The following is an 18673-nucleotide window of genomic DNA, read 5'->3' on the forward strand; positions in this document are numbered from 1 at the left end:
GTCTTGATTAAATAAACACCTTGACATCAGTCAAACACACACAAATTAGCATGAATTAAATGAGAAATGATCTCATCATTCAACAATCATCATTCAATAATTCTCTTCATATTCATATCATATATCATTTTCTAATTAAATTAGCTCACTCCTCAAAGTTTGATTGTTTCAAGTTTCATGATCTCTATAATGAATTTTGCAGCATTATCAAATATAAAGCCAAATCACTTTCGCAATCCTGTATGTATGCAGAGAGAAAAGGGCAGTGGAGATTTTAGATCAAGTACATTAGAAGGAAGCCTCATGTGAGCTTGAGAGATATGTGTGTAAGTGCAGTTAAGTGCTTTCACATCAATAACGGAACTGACGGATCATAAATAGATAATACACGTTTATGAGAGCTCTGAAATATTAAAACTGCATTGGGAAAAGCAACAAGCAGTATGCAAAAGCATTTAAGATATTATTAAAGAAAACCTCTCACTCCAACCACTGTCATGATCCACCTGCTTCCTATGCAACTTCCTGCTTGTTTAACTGGTGGAAAAAAATGACACACAAGACACAGTACCATTGAATAACCAAAACCAGCTTTATGAAAAGACAAAGGTGCCCTGAAAAAGGAAAAATCCCAATCCAGAAATGCATAAGTTCATACAATCATGGAATGAAAAACAAGAATGATTCTGAAGAGAAATGCAGACTATTTCTACAAGAAGAACACAAAGATATCAATCAAAATCATGTCAAAAGTCAAAACTTTTCCCACATAGCCTCCTTAAAATAGGACATCTCATTCAATTGTCATCACATTACAGTTTTCAGCTGTTGAAAGCATTGTCAGGGCTTATTATGCATTTGCTAAGTTGGTCTGAGCGGCTGTCAGCACTTTGCTTGTTTTTGTAGGTGATTCACTTTGCCTGTGATACCAAATCTGATCATTTAGAAAAGTGATTGATCGAGGTATCATTTCCTCTCTAGTGTGTAGCGCAAGATGAATTACAATAGCGATCTCAGATCAAACTGCATGATAAAATCCCATCAGGTCCAATGGGAAACCCTTTTACCTGAGCCAATCACTCATTAATCAGCTGCAGCAGACAGAAGTAGGACTCAGTAAGCTCCAGGCTCAATAAAAGAGGACAAACGCTCCTTCCTCTCGGCCTCTCCCCTCCCTCCCTCACTCAGTCCCATCACAGCCCATTAAAACTTTAGTGTGCTTTTGTTCAGCAAATTGAAAATGTGTGCCGGTATTGATCCACCATCATGCATCCATTCTGGATCTCTGGAGGCTTGTTTTCCTTTTCTTTTAAGCTTTTGTGAGGCAGGATGTTATGTTTTGGAGCACTATTTTGGTAGTGATCGAGTTCACCACAAATTCAGGTTAGTAGCGAAGAATATGGATCAAACGAAAACAAGTACGGGGACATTTAGCAGATCTAAAGGGCAGTTGCATGTAAATTTGCAACTAATAATGGATTTTCCAAACATTTAAATGGAATGCAAGAATGTGGAAAGCATGTGCCGCTGTGCGAGCAAGTGGCTGCCGTCTCAGGTTTCAGCAGAATTACATTAGACTAATGGGAACTCCCCAATGTCCGTCAACAAAGAGGGCATACCGGAACGTCCGCGAGCCATGAAGTGCAGAATAAGCGTTAAACTGAAAACCTGCTTAAATTCAAGCAACACTAAAGGTAGGGAAACTCCAAAAAGACCCAGGTTTCAGGAAATTCAGTCTATTTTGCATAGGTTTTACACTGGGACAGTCTGCCATGCTACTTGAATTAGGTTTATGAAGAATTCATGCGTTCATTAAAATCTAGATAACCTTATCTAATAAACACGTACTGTACCATTCAATGAAGCCTCAGGCGTGTCATGTGACTGTATGTACATTACACGGTGCTGACTGGAATGACGATGATGAGGATGAGGATGATGGTGGCAGTGATGCTGAGGGCAGCGATGCGGTACGCTTGGTTCCTGTTACAACGGATGTAGGAATGCGAACGCCGCAGGAGCGTGTCGGAGGCCGGCGTGTAAATTTCATCCGTCCAGAACTCTGAAGACTCAGGGGCCTGCAAAATGTATATACAAAATAATTGAGTACTGTAAGTGCCAGTTTATCTGCATTAATATACACTTTGAACAGTTTCATCATGTTTTCTTTCATGTTCTGTTAAGATTGATTTAATGATTAGGTTCCCAAAGAGCCCAATGATGTTTATGTAAAAACAATAATGATCATTTTAAAAATAACCAATATTATTCCAGATTAAAGAAATAGTTCACCCAAACATGAAAATTGGCTGAAAATGTACACCTTCAGCCAATCCAAGATTAGAGTATGTTTCTTCATCAGAACAGATTTGGAGAAATGAAGCATTACATCACTTGTTCACTATTGGATCCTCTGCATTGAATGGGTGCCGTCAGAATGAGAATCCAAACAGCTGATAAAAACATCGTAATAATCCACACCATTCCAGTCCATCTGATAACATCTTTTAAAGTCAACTGTTGCTTCTAATCAACCCCCCCCCCCCCCCCCCCAAAAAAAACATACCATATTATCCTCTAACACCAAAATCCACCAACATATAATTTTTAGAATGGTTTACTCTTGTAATTGGTGCTTAATATGTGCATATTTCTCTCCTGATTCAGCTTTATTATGGATAGAGGACTCTATTTGAATGTAATAATGTCTTGAATGATTTGATTACTAAATGTCATGTGGATTACTTTTGTGGATTTTTATAATGTTTTTATTAGGTTCTTGATCAGGTGAACTGTTCCTTTTTACACAGACTTATAAAACATGTTATAGAAACCTCATCAAAACCTAAGCGCTTTAGAAAACTATATTGCCATTCAATATATATATATTTTTTCTAGTTTAGTTCAGTTTGTCCCCAGCAAGAATACACTGTAGAAAAATATAGATTCATGAAGTGAAAATGTTTTCACTCAAATGAAAACATAACACAAATGAAAACATTACATTTGGAGGTGTCACCTGAAGATCCAGCGGTGTTAAGTCTGATTGGCTCCAGGTCACTTTGGGGCGTTCAGTCACATGCTGGGTAATGCTATGGACAGATGTGCGGCGAGGTGCATTGTGGGTCTCAGGTGGCATAAGGTGAAAGCCCATCACTTCCTGCACTACAGAGCCCTCTCTTTTATGTACTCCACCTAAATGATCCGACTGAGAAGCCAGACAAGGTTTATTTTATCTGCACATATACATAAGGTCCAAATGAGACTAGTAGTAAAAATGCATGTATGTTCTAATTCTGAATACTACATTAATGCAATAGTATTATTACTAGGTGTACAAAATGATGGATACCATGAATCATTCACACACATATATATACACATACCTTAACAGACTGTATGTGTGGCTCCTTGCTGAAGCTGATGCTCCACTCTCTTGGGGCTTCCGATCCGCTGCTCTCTGTGTGGCTCCTGGATGTCCTGCGCACAAACAGCCGTCTGCGTTTCGCTGCTGCCTCGTTGACGCCCTCTGCCACTAAATTGGTCCTCGGGGAGCCCTGCTGTTGCTGAAAGCTAGGCCTTGGTGTGAGCTGTGGCTGTATGTGCATTTGATGTATGTGTGGGCATGCAACCTGCTCCCGCTCTTCCAGACGGTTCAGCGTGGAGAGCACGAGGCCCAGCTGCTCACGTAGCTCTGCGATCGGCTCTAGCTGCTGCTCCAGCTCCGTGACTCGTTGGAGCAGGCGCCCCACGCCCCATCTAACGCCCTCTTCTGGTGCCTCCAAGGAGTGAAACAACCTCCTTAACTTTCCCAAACGTTCACGCCTCTCTGGAAGCCCGGCTCCGCCCCCTTCCTGGGCTCCGCCTCCTTCCCCCGGCAGCACTGCCATGGAGCCACACATGCTAATGTCATCTAGGAAACGGAAGATGGCGCTGATGTCATCCTCGCCGATGTCAGGGTTGTCGATGGAGAGTTTATCGGCAAGCATGAGGCTTCGTAAAGCGCGCCGATCTGCAGGCTCCGTTTGGGTGCCTATGCTTACCATGCCATCAATGCTCGGTGACCAATCGTACCATGCGTCTAAACTCATGCCGCTCAGCCGCTTGAAGGTATCCCGCACCGAACTGACAATGCGAGGATCAAAACCTGGAACGTCAAAGCTTGATCCGTCGAAGCTAAGTTTAACAGATCCTGGCTTTCGTAATCCAGACTTCTCTAAGACAGACCGCTCTGATCTGGGTTTCTGCAACCTCGTCGTTTCCTGCTCAAGGCTTTCGTCCGCCATCCTGCTGTCGATGTCCAAGCTGTGGCTTTTGATTTGAAGAGCAGGGGTTTGGTGCTTTTGGCTGGAGACCGAAGGGCCGAAGTAGGTGGACGTCTGGAGCTCGTCCAAACTCTCGTGCTTCGCCTGACGCCACTGAGTCTGAGGGTCGTACGGGTTTGCGGCATCATCGTAGGATTGAGTGTCAGCCACGTGTGCATCCAGTTCAGGTACCTTCAAATGAGTGTACGAATAGTCTTGCGCATGCGATGCTGGGTTGTAGTAGTCGTTTGAGTATGCTGTGGCGTCTGGATAGGGGTTCTTTTGGGAAGCGTATATCAGGTCCTCACTATCGGATCTTGGTCCATCTGGGCTTTGGCCCTGGGTCCATTGGCCGTCACTTTCCACGGATATGAGTGGAATTTTGTGGAGCCCTTTTTTAAAGGCACTCCTCTTCTGGGAGCTTGAATGAGCGACGCGGGTTTCCTGATTGGTCGCCGGTGGCTTGCCAGTCTCCTGATCATCCACGTCAATGGAAATCTCCCCAGAATGTGATTTCTGCATGCTGTCCCGGTTGTGCATGTGTGAGTGGGGCTGAGCGACCAACGCGGAGGTGATCTGAGCATGTGAAGCCTCTGTGTTATGACTGAACGCTTCACAAGGCAGGTTCTCATATTTACAGTCCTCAGAGGCGGTGCCTCCTCCTGTGACGGGTAAGACGGCCGGCCAGTCGTAACGCACAAATCCCTTCCCACAGACCTGACAGGGCGTCAAAGACTGAAGGTTCTGAGTGTATGTAGGAGCCATGCGGGTGTGCATGAGCAGGTTGAACAGGGAGACGACATCAGCGGCCGCCGAAAGCCGGTTGCTGCAGGGTGGGTGAAGTCGCTCTCGGAAAAGGGTGGCAGGGAAACAGGGGTCTCTACAGGCGGTGGAGTATAAGAGACTCCGTAAATCTAAAAGCGGTTGCAGGCTGAAGTGTCCACTCAGATAGACACAAATATCTGCATACGTTACGCTCCCACGGCATGCACCTAACACCTCCAGGATCTCCAACAATACAAGGGGGTCTTCAGGGTTTTCAGCCATTTGCACCAGATTTGAGCTTGTACTCATGTACACTACAGAAATTCAAGCGTACTGTCCTTTGCTTTCCCCTTTTCCTCAAAGGCACATGCAGCTCTGCAAAGGAGAGCACAGCTGTAAAATCAGGTCAGCCAGAGAAGGATTTCCACAAAAATTAAATTACATATAAATCCTATGCAAGTTAAAACAGTCCAACAAAGGAAAGTGCAATAAAAAATCAAGCGGTTACCTCTTGCCACTGGGATATGATGCTGAGAACAAACCTATTCATTGCTGACCTTATTCAAAGCCTTAATATAGCCACAGATCAGATCATTTGAAAAGAGCAGAAACCATTAGTGATGGTGTGAAATCATCCATCTCCGGTGATCAGGGTCCCACCTGAAAGACACTGGTAGGTAAAGCAGCAGTCAGTGGTCAGGCGGCGGTCAATCCTACGGTTAGTGCAAAAATGCAGGTCATGTGGGGTCTCAAGGGATGCCATGAATCCCGGTTCTCATCCCTCACGAGCTGATCAAAACCCCCCACACTTGAGAAACAGGATGGATAGTTTCTATCTGCTTCTACTCCATGTGTGACAGGAGTATTGCATCCTCTAGTTGGTGTGTTTGCACACGGAGCTGCTGTGGTGAAAGTCACGCATGCTTTAATGACTGTTCTAATGCAGGACAATAAACATAGAACTGAAGAAATGTATTATAATGTACAGAGAAATGCATCGAAAAAACTTAATTGTAACCCCTATAAATTTATTAAACAATATTACAATAAAATATAATACATTTTAACAAAAACATATAATTTTTAAAATAAAAATATATATTTTTAATATGTATATATTATACATTAGTTAGTAAAAGACAATTAATCATTCAATAAATGTAAAATAAATAAATAAAATTATAAGATACAACGTGCAAAATGTACTAAGTAATGTATCCATACTTTTATTTATTTATACTTTCCTCTGCATTTAATAACTTTTTTTATTGGTCAAGTCATTTAATAGTTAATATAAAAATAAAACTGCATTTAATTGCTTTGATATATCTATTTATATATTTGTTTATTAAATAATGTTAAAATGCACACCAGTGACTAACATATTAAATCATTTATCAAATCACATCAAAAGTCACTCATATACTGTATATTGAAGAGTAATATATTTTTATGCACAAGCCTCAATTAAAAATATGCATTTAAAATATTGAGACAAGATTTAATATATTGATATATATTTTTTTATAGATTTAAATACTTTTAAGCATATGACATTTCATTACCACTCAGTGAATAAGATTCATCAGTTAAAATTAGTTAACTACTTTAGCTAACATGTTAGAATGAACAATACTTCTACAGCATTTATTCATCTTAGTTAATTTCAGCATTTACTAATGCATTATTAAAATCATAAGTTGTGTTTGTTAACATAAGTAATGCACTGTGAACTAACCTGAACAAACGATGAACAACTGTATTTTTATAAACATTAACGAATATTAATAAATAGTGTAATAAATGTATTGTTCATTGTTCGTTCATGTTAGTTAATACATTTACTACTGTTAACAAATGACACCTTAATGTAAAGAGAAACCAACGTTTCTTGAGTAAAATCTTTAGAAATAACATGAAAATAGAAGCCCACCTGTACCATCTGATTTGTCCTGATGCACACACTGTCTTAATTTGCATCCAAACAAAAGTGAAGTCAAAAAGCTCTAGCATCTGCTCAGTATTGTACTGAAGAGGACGATGAGAGGCTTACAGACTGTAACACACTTCCTCTCTCTGTGTTTTAGTATAGCCTACAGCTACATTAAAGTGATCAAACCTTTTAGAAGTGTAATGGAGCTCGTTCACTTCAGACGTCAGCCAGTCTGTATTTCTATTAAGACTCATCAGGAACTCAAGAGTTCTTTCTCGGTCTCTAATTGATAAACATCTGAAATACATTAGTTGTTGAGTTATAAAGTTTGTTTGTTTAGTTGCCTCTTGTTCAAAATAATTAATCATAATGACCACCAGGGGGCAACAAAGTTCATGTTATATCAAGTGTATCAAAATATTTGAGGGGGAAATAAGCAAAATCACAAATGTGACAATCGCAATAATAAAGTTATAATCATAATAATTAATTATATTTTCTTTTTTTTGCTGTAATTTGTTAAGATAGAGATTGAAACTGATAGACAATTTATGTCAATGATTATTTAATAGTAATAATATAACAAAGTATCAAACCAACTGACAATCATTTCGCTATAAAGAAAGCTTTTTTTTATTATTATTATTTTGTATTTTTAAGTATTTCAAGGCCCATAGAAGGGTTTTACTAACTAAAACCAAAGCAATAAAAAAACTAATAAAATAAAATGAAATATATATAATATGTTTGTTTCTATTCTCCTGTATCTTTATAATTTTATTATTATAAAAGTTCAATAAACATTAAGTAAAGAAGATTTTATAAAGAAATAAAATCATATATAAACATATTTAATCTTATTCCCAAAGCAATATTTGATTTAAATGAACTTGATGGACTAAAATAAATAAATAAAAATTACTGACATATTTAGAAAATACAAATATTATAAAAAATGTAAAAGGTCTATTAAAGGACTAACTATAATAGTGTCTAACTGATACTCAACAACACTAGATAACATCTTATACAACAACATCCACTTGGTTTATGATTATATATACACCAGGAAGAAGGTTAAGCTAAATGTTTTGGAAGCATAACCCCTCACAACGAAAAAGGTGTGCTTTAATATGATTTCAAACTCTGTTCTCTTTGTTGCTGGATCTGTTTGGGTTTGTTAGTGAGTCATACTGTCACTTCTTACGCAGATAAACATTTTTTCACAATGTGCCAGTGTTGTGTTTGAGAAACAGAGATCACATAAAACCTAAGGCAAGGGACAAATACTTCCAGTGTACAGATTTTGTTCCATTTGCCATATCTTGTCCTAAATGAGACCAAGTAAAGTAAACAGGAAGAAGAACGGAAAGAGGAAATGATACAACAAGATTAAGGAAACTGAGAGGTTGTAAACGGTCACATAATGGAGCCACGCTGTGATTATGGGAAACTGATGATGTTTTGGACATTAAGCCCTTTCACAATAACTCTTATAGGCCTTTTATAAAGGCTATTAAAACAAATCCATGCAAACACACTTCATCCTGGATACAGCAAAAAACATTCCACCACAAAATGCATGAATAATTTGGCTTTTATTTGAGCCGTATGTGGCTAAATCACCCGACCCCATTCACAAGTCAGAAACAAAACATTAGAAAAGTTCAAGAACAATTCATATCAACCAGTACAGCGAGTACAATAAAGCGAACAAATGGTTAATCCTTAAAATCTATTATGAACGATAAAAAAATATAAAAAGTAAGATTTATAAAGGCCTTTTCAAATGGGCTTGGAATGCTAAACCAAGCCTTTTCTCTCATTACTGGTGAGCAGTGATACAGCTGCACTAAGAAAAAGAGTGAATTCCAGTCAGTCAGAGACGTGAAGAGATCGAGTGCCTGACGCAGTGAGCTAACTGGCTTTTAGCTGATGAGGTCATGTTCAAGACAGTGCTTTGGGACAGACATCATGCAACACAAATATACTGGCAGTTTCCCAGGCAACCGGACCCTCACACAATCTCCCAGGTTTTCCGGATGGCACAGCACAGCATCATGCTGAAGATCATGCCGAAGATCTGCGCACACGGAGAACACAGTTCTTCAGTGACACGTCAGTCGCACACATACACGTGCATGTGACAATTCATGTCTTCAAAAAAGCATTACAATCAAGGTGCAAAGAGATATACTTTTTAACTATTTAAATCTGCTTTTTGTAATTTCTGCACCATTAGTAGAATCTAGCATTGGAAAGTTTTGAGTTGATAAGATGTTCTAGATTTTTGAAAGAATGCTCACCAAGGCTGCATTTATTTGATGTGGAAAAACAGTAATGTTCTTAAAAGAACAGTTTTCTGTTTGAATGAATTTTAAAATGTGATTTATTCCTGTAATGCAAAGCTGAATATTACTCCAGTCTTCAGTGTCGTATAAACCTTCAGAAATCATTCTATTACGCTGATTTGCTCAAGAAACATTTCTGTTTATTATCAATGCTGAAAACGCTTATTAATATTTTTGTATAAGCATTGCATTTTTTTTAGTCTTTCGTGAATAGAAAGTTCAGAAAGATCAGCATTTATTTGAAATAAAAATATTTGGTTAAATTATTTTTAGAAATAATTTAGAAAGTTCAGAAGATCAGCATTTATTTGAAATAGAAATATTTGGTTAAATTATTTATTCTTATAGAAATTCTTTAGGAAGTAATACTGTATAAATACTTTAACTTTCACTTAATGCAACTTAATGCATCCTTGCTGAATAGAAGTATTAATTTCTAAAAACAAAAACAACAAAAAAACTACTGAGCCAAAACTTCTGAATGGTAATGAGTTTTTAAATTCATGAAATATTAAATTAAGAATTTACAATTATAAAATGTTCAAAATCTACTAAAAGGTCAAAATGCTGAACAGCCGACTTACAGTACAAAAAACAATACGAACGAACACCAATATAAATAAAATGTTTATAATTTATATATAACATTTTATATATGCATATAAATGTATAAAAATGACATAGATGTACACATTTATATTGAATAAAGTTTACCATGATCACTCCAATGCCGATTCCAACGCCTCCAATAATATGAAGTTTGGAGCTAAAGACTTCCTCAATGGCATCAGGGCAGCTCTGAACACATTAAACAAGATTTAGACATAATTCATATGTCTGATATAACAGGGCTGTGTAAAGACTTTGTTCATTAGTTTACTTAAACCCTGCTGGATCTTTAGAACACCTTTTGAAAAGGCACCATCATTTCACTTCAACACTTTTTAACTCTTTTCTCAATTTTGTAAACAGTTACTATGCCATGATGACCTCTTGCTTGACAACAGCATGTTTCACTGAGCCGTACAGAAAGGTTAGAAACATCGGAGCTAAACCGCCTGTAATCAGACCTGCTGCCCACAAGAATCTCGTCCATCATTGTCAACTGTAATGCTACACAGTCATTGACTGATATTTGACCAAAGTATTTGTGTATTCTATTAAAAAGATGGATATGAAACCGAATTACAATTTTAAGGAGTAACGATGTGCCTTGGTAAATTCAAGTTGTTATTGTTAACGAAAACAAAAACTTTGAAAAATCATTTTCATTTTGACATAAAATAAAACTGAAAAAAAAAAAAAAAAAAAAAAAAAAAAAAATATATATATATATATATATATATATATATATATATATATATATATAAATATATAAATATATATATATATATATATATATATATATATATATATATATATATAAAGCTAAATGTATATTTTTGAAATAATTAGAATATTCAAGAATTATAAAAAAAATTGTCAAAAACACAAAAACACATTACTAAACATAAAAATGAAAGAATTTGAAATATTAATAAATATTAATAGCATATAGAAAAATACTAAAATAACATGCATTAAATCATTTCTCAAATAACATTAAAGTCAAAGTTAAGGACTGTATTAATATTAAATAAGGACTGCATAAATATGAAATCAATTTCATAATTTATAATTTTTTTTCTAATATTTTATTTCTTTTTAAATGTATTTATATTTACATTTATCTATACTTTTATTTCCATAGTTCTCACATTTAGCATTTTTGAATCTGTATTTTTATGCTAACATGTATTTGTTATTTTATCATAGACTTCATAGTCACTATATGGATATTGTCCGATAATTTATTACAAAACTCAGTAATCAGTGGCATCTACATAGTAAATATAAAAACTACCAACATGAAGCACTTAAGCACCTTTGCAATGAGAAAATCAAACGGCTCTTTTCCTGGGCAGGTCCCTTCAAGATCATCCTTAGAGTTTGCTGACGGTCCACAGCAGTTAAGCTGAAGATGAGGAACAGATGTCATCATGAATTAGCAAGGCATCGGAGTCAATGAGCTAGGAATAATTAGTGCTTGAGAAAGCATCTGATGCATAGAGCACATAAAAACAGCAAGCAAACGTGTTCTGAAGATGTTTACAATCTCCCAGGCTGTTAGACGAGCGCTTCAGAGGAACAACTAGCAGTTGGTGTTCACAGAGCTCACAGTACTGAATATTAGAAAGAGAGAAACAAGATCTTACTCCATGCTGGATGAGGCGGAGTGTTTCCTTCAGAGCTGGTTGTTTGGTTTGTTGGTAGTTTTTGTATGTTTCCTTGTAGAAAGTCGTTATATCGTCAGTAACCTATGGACACAATCATAGTAGCTTGAATTAGGAGCATCATCGGTGTGTTTGCATGTGCACTGAGAATTTGGGACGCCCACCTTGGTCTGGTTGGAAAAGCCCCAAATTCCAGCAGCCACCTCGACCGCAAAGATCACCAACAGGAAGAAGAAGAACTGTGGGAAAACAACCACGACAGTCAAACACCACGGCTGATAACATCGTAATACTATAAGTAAAGATATTTGAGAATATAATGAGGGGGATTACCAATCCCAGCATGCAAGGGGACTCCTGGATGGCACCACAACATCCAAAAAATCCAACAACCATCATCAGCGCGCCGACTGCAATGAGGATGTACACACCTACAACACAAGTCTCACTTTAAGCGGCTGATCATCACATGAGGCGGCACAAAAAGCATGTTTTTACGACTGACCTGTGTAGAAGACGTAAGGTGAGTTCTCTCCTTCAAACAAGCTTTTAGTCTTGGGATCAAACCTCAGCCAGAGTCCAACAGCCAAGACGCCTGTCCCTGCAATCTGTGGTAGAACAACAAGAGATTGTGAATAAATCACCCTGAAATACTTACAAACAGACTAAAATACACACAGATCAGAACGACACATTTAACATTAAATAGAAAGAGCTATAATGATCTCAGCAGAGGTGGCTTGATTTAAAGAGATCTAAAAGCCATCCGTTTACATTCCCATTCACTTGGCCTGCTTGCTGCCAGCCTTTGCTTATTTTTTTTTTTTACATTAATGGGATTATATAAACCATAAATGTCATGTAGATAATTACTGCCACAGAACAATTATATCCTGAAAACCCTGATCACACAGTCCCACACCCTTCATTAGCAACTATTCATTATATAAGTGTATTAAACTACAATACATTAAAATTAAAGAAAATAAAAATACATCAGTTAAGTATCTTAATTTAATGGGATTATTGTATTTTATGTATATATATTTTATTTAGACAAGTATATGTCCTGTTCTTTAAGTTAAAGTAAGGCAATTTATTATTATTATTATTATTATTATTATAAAAACAAATAAAATTATTACATATAAAATACATTACAAAAAAAAAATGTATATAATTAATGAACTGGAAACAAAAAATACAAAAATAGTAAAACATTATTATTATAAAACATAATAGAATTGATAGGTGGCTTGCAAAAGAAATATAAATAAATTGCAATACATTATTATCTATAAAAGACAAGTACAAATGAATCATATTATAATTAAATACATTATAATTAAATATATAGGATTTATAGGTAACTTGAAACAATATTTCAGTCAGAATGCATGCTTATTTTTATATGATCAGGTGTGCACTGGCAGTGTTAAGCAGTGTTTCTTCAAACAAAGACAACACAACACAAAAGGTGCATGAATTATGCAATAACGATTATTAAAACTCAATAGGCTCGGAGGCTTATACTCATCTTCTCTGAAACCAGCAAGCAATATTACATGACAGAATCCAAATAAAACTGGCACAAGTTCGGTCAATCTGTTAGACATGTGATGCTAAAAACAGTCAGTGTGTATGCATGTTTATCTGTGGTTTTGGAAAAACCGCACGCCTGATTTTACTTCCTCCATCCTGGGATAAAATAAACTCTGTCACATGGAAAAATCCTGCTTGCTTCCTTTTTAACACTAAAAATATTACGGTACAGTATGTGCAGCACATTTGATCAGATTCAACATCTGTAATATATAATGTCATAATAATGTCAAGCAATCTTATTGCATTCAAGAAAAACACCATGAGATTTTGTTTCAAAGTTATGCACAAAAACACAAACAAACAGATGCATCACACCGGTCAATCATCTTTCAGCCTATGATTTAAAAACACCAAGCTCCTCATTATATCATGTGACTCATTGTTCTTTCTAGTCAAGTCCTGCTCACTAAGCTGATCGCAACGGTTTCATGTCCTGCTCTTTGATTCTTTCTCTCTGACCCAGATCTTTTGTTTTAAAAACTCAAGGTTGAGAAATCTGTTCCAAATCTCCATGCCACTGCTTAGCTAAACAAACACCATTAAAACAACCCCACTTCGCCCTTCCACCACATTCCACACATAAAAACACAACACTAATACTTTCACACAATCACACACAAATATGAAGTTGCACCTACCCAGAAGATAAAGTTCAAGATAAACATGGCATTTTTAATGCATTTTGGACATCCATCAACACCCATTTTGCTGTTGTCCAAGTCACTCGTTCAGGGAAACCGTATGCTTTCACCAGCACTCTCAGCTAAATAGATCAGTTTCTACAAAGTCTGCTCACAAACGCCCTTCCTCACTTTGTTTGTATAACGAAAGTAAAACTGAAAAGTGTCTGTGTGTTGCACAATAGTCTGTGTGAGTCAGTGGGAGGAGCTCACAGGTGTGTGGGAGGCAGCATGTTGTGTAAGTCTGCAGGTGACATTAACGCTCTAGCTGGGTCATATTTCATCCCAAAAACAAATGGATATTTTGCTTTACAAAAATGAAGCATTATTTTCACTGCAACATTTTCATGATAATGACTCAGATTTACCTTTGAATTCCCATTACCATATTACACTAAATCAATAATACAGAACTAAAATCAAGTTTTCGTGACTATAAATGTAATGGAAATAATCTTCTGAACAAAATTATTTTTATTAAACTTAGCATAATCTAAATTTAGTACAACACAAACTAACATTATATGACATATAACTTTTGAATGTCATGGTAAGAATAATTTAGGTGTAAATGTGCTTAATTTTCCTAAAAAATAATGTTAAATCTAAAAAAATAAGGGTTCTAAATAGTCTTAATTTATTTTTAATCAAATTTAACCCCCACCAAATTTTTTTAAATATATTTTTTGAAAAGACATTACCAGTAGTTACCACGTCACAAACATGTGTTTTATATTTGACAGTAATGTTAATGTTAATGTTAATACACTCTCTCTGTGTAGGTGTATATGTGTCTGTGTGTATGTGTGTGTGTGTGTGTGTGTGTGTGTGAGCTCAGAGGAGGTGTTAAGTAATGCGGATATTAAGTAATATTTACAGATTGCAAATGAATGAGACCAGATCCAACATACATACACACACCACACAATTTCATAATGTGCACATTATTCCCCATCAAAACCCACAACAAATGCAGTTTACAGTGAGTTTGTCCATGAGATAATCATGCTCTATAAATACACTTGCAGATTAAAGACAATCTAGGACGCGTGCTCACATAAACCCTCGGGCTGGACACACACACACCATACGGCTTTGGGTCATGTTCACTGCGTTGAAGAATTAGAGATTCATGTAGTGAATTGGTTCATTTCAGTGAGCAGGTTCAAAATTTCACTTTTAGTCTTTTATTTCAATGCACTGTTTAAGGTGATTTTTTCCTCTAGTTTAATGTGGATAGATGACAAAAATAAGCTATTTGTAGGCCGGCTCTCCCATAATATGTAAACACTATGGAAAGATCAATCATTGATCTGTTTGCAGAGCTCTAGACTGTGAATAAAAGGCCACACTTTGCAGACATTTTCCCGCTGGTGCAATTTAATTTTGAGATGAGGGTACAAAAATGTTCCATTCTTATCGATTACGCATATGCTGACCTCTGGCATGATACTGAACATCCGAATGAACGTTGCAGTATGGTGCGATCTGTGTTGCCAAAAAAAAAAAAAAAAAAAAAAAAAAAAAAAGCAGAGCAGACCCAAATGGATTCAAGCCCAAAACAAACTGTGCAAGCTTGATTGTCTGTTGTTGCTTACTGAAATATAACATGTTAGGTCAAAATTCATAATGCAAACTGCTTTTGCATGCTATATAGTAGTGGTAATATGCATATAAAGATTTGAAACACCATTTTGTGACACTAAAGGTGCATTCATCACAAATATAATTATTTTTAATGCAGTTTTGTGTAAAAATGTCTTAAAGTGTTAAAACAAATATTGAGGGAAGACGCAGTTTTTAGAAAGAGATTGATATTACCTTATTAAATGTTCATAATGACAGAAAATTTTATAAAAAGTGAGACGCATTGCATTGTGGGATACATTATTCAACATACTGTGCATCTTAGCATCCTAGAAGTCCAACATTTTAATAAGCGGTTTTTTTTCGTATTCGTCATCCTTTCCTTGTGGTAACAAAATGCTTGCTTCGGATGTAAAAATGCATAAACCTCAAAAGCTCATAGTAGGTATTTTAAAGTTGTATAAGTTACAGTTAAAAATCAATTTCTATATACACATTTTTCTTCTGCAACCCGACTGATGCGCACTACACATATTAGCATACTACGTACAATTTATACATACTATAAACTGTCTACAAGCGTTCTATGCTAATTCGAGTTCGAGACTGAACACTTTGCGAATCGGTTCGAATGACTCATTTAAGAGAACCAGTTCAAATGAACGATTTGTTCACGAATCGGACGGACATCAGCAGAACGCGCCTGTCCAGCCGTGAGAGGGAACAACTGACACACAAACACGAACAGAGGGGAGTCAGAGGAAACACTATCAAAATTCAGTGCTTGTCCCATCACACACACACACACACACACAGTATTTTAACTACACGACCAGGGTCCTGAAATGCGAGCTAAAAACCTTCAAATTAGGTCAACCAAATGGTTGCAATCCCGTTGCATTGCTGCACACAGACGTCCCAACGTCATTAATTACAATCTAAACTAATTAAGAATTTAAACGGGACGCTATGCACACGCATTTATCAATGTATCTTTTGAGGAAAATCGCGAGTAGCGTTAATTATAAAACAACGTCCCGCGCGCGAGCCAACCTCTCCACAGATCAATCATTTCTCACTCACCCAGAAGATGAAATTGAAGACGAACATCAGATACTTGACGCACATCTCTCCTCCGGTCAACGCCGCCATCGCAGCAGTCTGTCCTCACACAATACTGAATGAAAGTGAAAGATCCGTCTGTGTCCCGGTGTCTCGCTGGCGGCTCGCGCGTGCGGCTGTGTCTGACTTTACGCGCGTGTGTGAGTGAGTGTGTAGCGCGCGCACATGAAGAACTCACGACAGACACAAACTCATTCCTCCTGCCAAAGACCAACTTTACAATCGTTTGCTCGGTGAGACAAAATTAAACGTGCCAAAGGTCGAATTGTTGCTATTTTTGGAGGATTAATAAAAATCGCTGCGTACGCTTTATTTAGATATGCTTGTTAGGGAATTTCTGGGACTCATTTTTTTAACCATTTATTTTATGGAAAGATCCATTCGGCACTCAGTCTTTATTCTCTGGGCATATATGATATATCATAATGACGTCATGATGGAATGACGTCACCTCAGTCAGACCAGAGCCCAGTGGTTTCTTGTCATGCATTTTTAAATGTTGCATACGTGAACTTTATCATCTTTAGATTTGCGGGTGTTAATGCCACCTGTCCGCTTTTTGTAACATAAATGAAGATTGACTGAATACGTCTCTCTCATTGAAATGAAAGAGATATAATTTAGTATTAATCAAACCCTTCAAATAGATCGTTGTGTGATTTTGTCTATTTCTTAATTTCTTATGATGCATTATTTAATCTCACGTTCCTTATCTTCTACTTTTCTTCATATTTAATTAAACCAAAATCATAATTTTTCATACTAAAAATATGAAAACCAAGTGAAGCACCACAGCAGCTCTCATTGACTCACAGTTCCCACACACATGATTTCATAATCCAGAATAAACAGTCATAAACATCCACACACGTTTTATATCTGATGAATGGAGATCTGGAATGTGCCAGAATACATACAGAAATATAGGGCTGGGTTAGTAGTGTTTATAATTAACTTTACATTTAGACAAGTCTAAAGTATGTCCTCATTTACACTGCTTATTAAGTATGGTTGTGACGGAGAGTAAAAGCTCAATAACATATGTCTCTCTCTCTCTCTCTCTCCTTAGGACTATTAACTTTATATACCGTGCATCCCTCAACTCGACTGTATTCTGCCAAATAATCCATAATACACCTTTCTGTAAAAAAGAATAATAATAAGTTTTTTCTGAATCAGGTGAGAAGTATGCACAAATCAAGGACTATTTGCAAACAGTCCAGAAAAGTTCTAAACAAATTTGTTGGTGGATTTTGATGCGAGAGGACAAAAGGGGATGGACTTTTGGGCCATCCTTTCTTCAGGGGATGGACAGCATTATGATGGACTACTTTGGGTATTTAAGCCAAAAAACAACAGTTTAAGGTTAAATGTCTTGATGGATTTAAACATGCAGCTTCTTACTTTACAAAGCATTCATGTATAGACTGGAGTCACACTGATTACTTGTGGATTATTGTGATGCTTTTATCAGCTGTTTGGACTCTCATTCAGATGGCACCCATTCACTGCAGAGTATCCACCCATGAGCAACTGATGTAATGTTAAATTTCTCCAAATATGTTCCGATGAAGAAACAAACTCATCTACATCTTGGATGACCTAAGGGTGAGTAAATGTTCATATGTACATTTTCCTATTCAGTCTATTTTATGTTACTATATATTAGCATAATTGTTGGGCATTGTTTTAATTTACTTTTCAGTGCTGTGTTGGGTCGCCACTTAATGTCAAATGTACTGTACAGTTTGGGTCCTGAAGCAAGGATTTGATGTAGGACATGTTTTTGCCAGCAAGTTCGGGAACAACAAAGAATGATAGCATGTCAAAAGCCATATTAATAATGAATGGAGTTCATGTGAACATGCTCTGAATACACCGCTGCAGTAAGGTTTTTCCAACAGTTAATCTTTCAGTTTTACAGACGGGTTACATCACAGAGGCTGTGAACTCACTGCATATGCTGCAGTTTGTGTGCATGTGTATGCTGTTTAGCTTGGCTCTAAGGTCCTCTGTTGGTTTGTCTTATCTGTCTTCACTTCCAGACTAATCC

At 36.7% G+C, this 18673-nt stretch overlaps 2 protein-coding genes across 4 annotated transcripts; both read right to left on the bottom strand.

The window, feature by feature from the left end:
• Positions 1 to 573: 573 nt before the first annotated feature.
• On the bottom strand, positions 574 to 6051 carry si:dkey-88e18.8 (major intrinsically disordered Notch2-binding receptor 1). Of its 2 annotated transcripts, none has more exons than XM_052582026.1 (3): positions 3387 to 6051; positions 3020 to 3208; positions 574 to 2078 (listed from the first exon to the last, which is right to left on the bottom strand). In XM_052582026.1, the coding sequence occupies exons 1-3, from the start codon at positions 5376 to 5378 to the stop codon at positions 1896 to 1898; spliced, it is 2364 nt and encodes a 787-aa protein (XP_052437986.1). In that variant the 5' UTR covers positions 5379 to 6051; the 3' UTR covers positions 574 to 1895. The 2 variants fall into 2 exon arrangements, with proteins under 2 accessions (XP_052437986.1, XP_052437985.1); XM_052582025.1 differs by having other exon boundaries at positions 3005 to 3208.
• A 2530-nt stretch (positions 6052 to 8581) lies between these two features.
• Positions 8582 to 16767, bottom strand: cd9a (CD9 molecule a). 2 transcript variants are annotated; one of them, XM_052582041.1, is made up of 8 exons: positions 16582 to 16767; positions 12132 to 12234; positions 11960 to 12057; positions 11791 to 11865; positions 11609 to 11710; positions 11278 to 11367; positions 10068 to 10151; positions 8582 to 9085 (listed from the first exon to the last, which is right to left on the bottom strand). In XM_052582041.1, exons 1-8 carry the CDS (start codon positions 16648 to 16650, stop codon positions 9020 to 9022), a joined length of 687 nt encoding a protein of 228 aa, XP_052438001.1. In that variant the 5' UTR covers positions 16651 to 16767; the 3' UTR covers positions 8582 to 9019. The 2 variants fall into 2 exon arrangements, with proteins under 2 accessions (XP_052438001.1, XP_052438002.1); XM_052582042.1 differs by lacking the exon at positions 16582 to 16767 and adding an exon at positions 13870 to 14064.
• Between the last annotated feature and the right edge of the window lie 1906 nt (positions 16768 to 18673).

The sequence above is a fragment of the Carassius gibelio genome, chromosome B18 (genome assembly GCF_023724105.1).
Source record: "Carassius gibelio isolate Cgi1373 ecotype wild population from Czech Republic chromosome B18, carGib1.2-hapl.c, whole genome shotgun sequence".
NCBI lineage: Eukaryota > Metazoa > Chordata > Actinopteri > Cypriniformes > Cyprinidae > Carassius > Carassius gibelio.

What these genes read in the sequence shown, in the direction of transcription:
- si:dkey-88e18.8 (XM_052582025.1), bottom strand. Translation starts at nt 5,378, where the DNA reads ATGAGTACAAGCTCAAATCTGGTGCAAATGGCTGAAAACCCTGAAGAC. An exon ending in CACACATACAGTCTGTTAAG is followed by an intron (nt 3,209 to 3,386) that starts GTATGTGTATAT and finishes CTGGCTTCTCAG; the next exon opens with TCGGATCATTTAGGTGGAGT. An exon ending in TTCAGGTGACACCTCCAAAT is followed by an intron (nt 2,079 to 3,004) that starts GTAATGTTTTCA and finishes TACATTTTGCAG; the next exon opens with GCCCCTGAGTCTTCAGAGTT.
- cd9a (XM_052582041.1), bottom strand. Translation starts at nt 16,650, where the DNA reads ATGGCGGCGTTGACCGGAGGAGAGATGTGCGTCAAGTATCTGATGTTC. An exon ending in CCCCTTGCATGCTGGGATTG is followed by an intron (nt 11,866 to 11,959) that starts GTAATCCCCCTC and finishes GTTTTCCCACAG; the next exon opens with TTCTTCTTCTTCCTGTTGGT. An exon ending in TTGATTTTCTCATTGCAAAG is followed by an intron (nt 10,152 to 11,277) that starts GTGCTTAAGTGC and finishes TAATGTGTTCAG; the next exon opens with AGCTGCCCTGATGCCATTGA.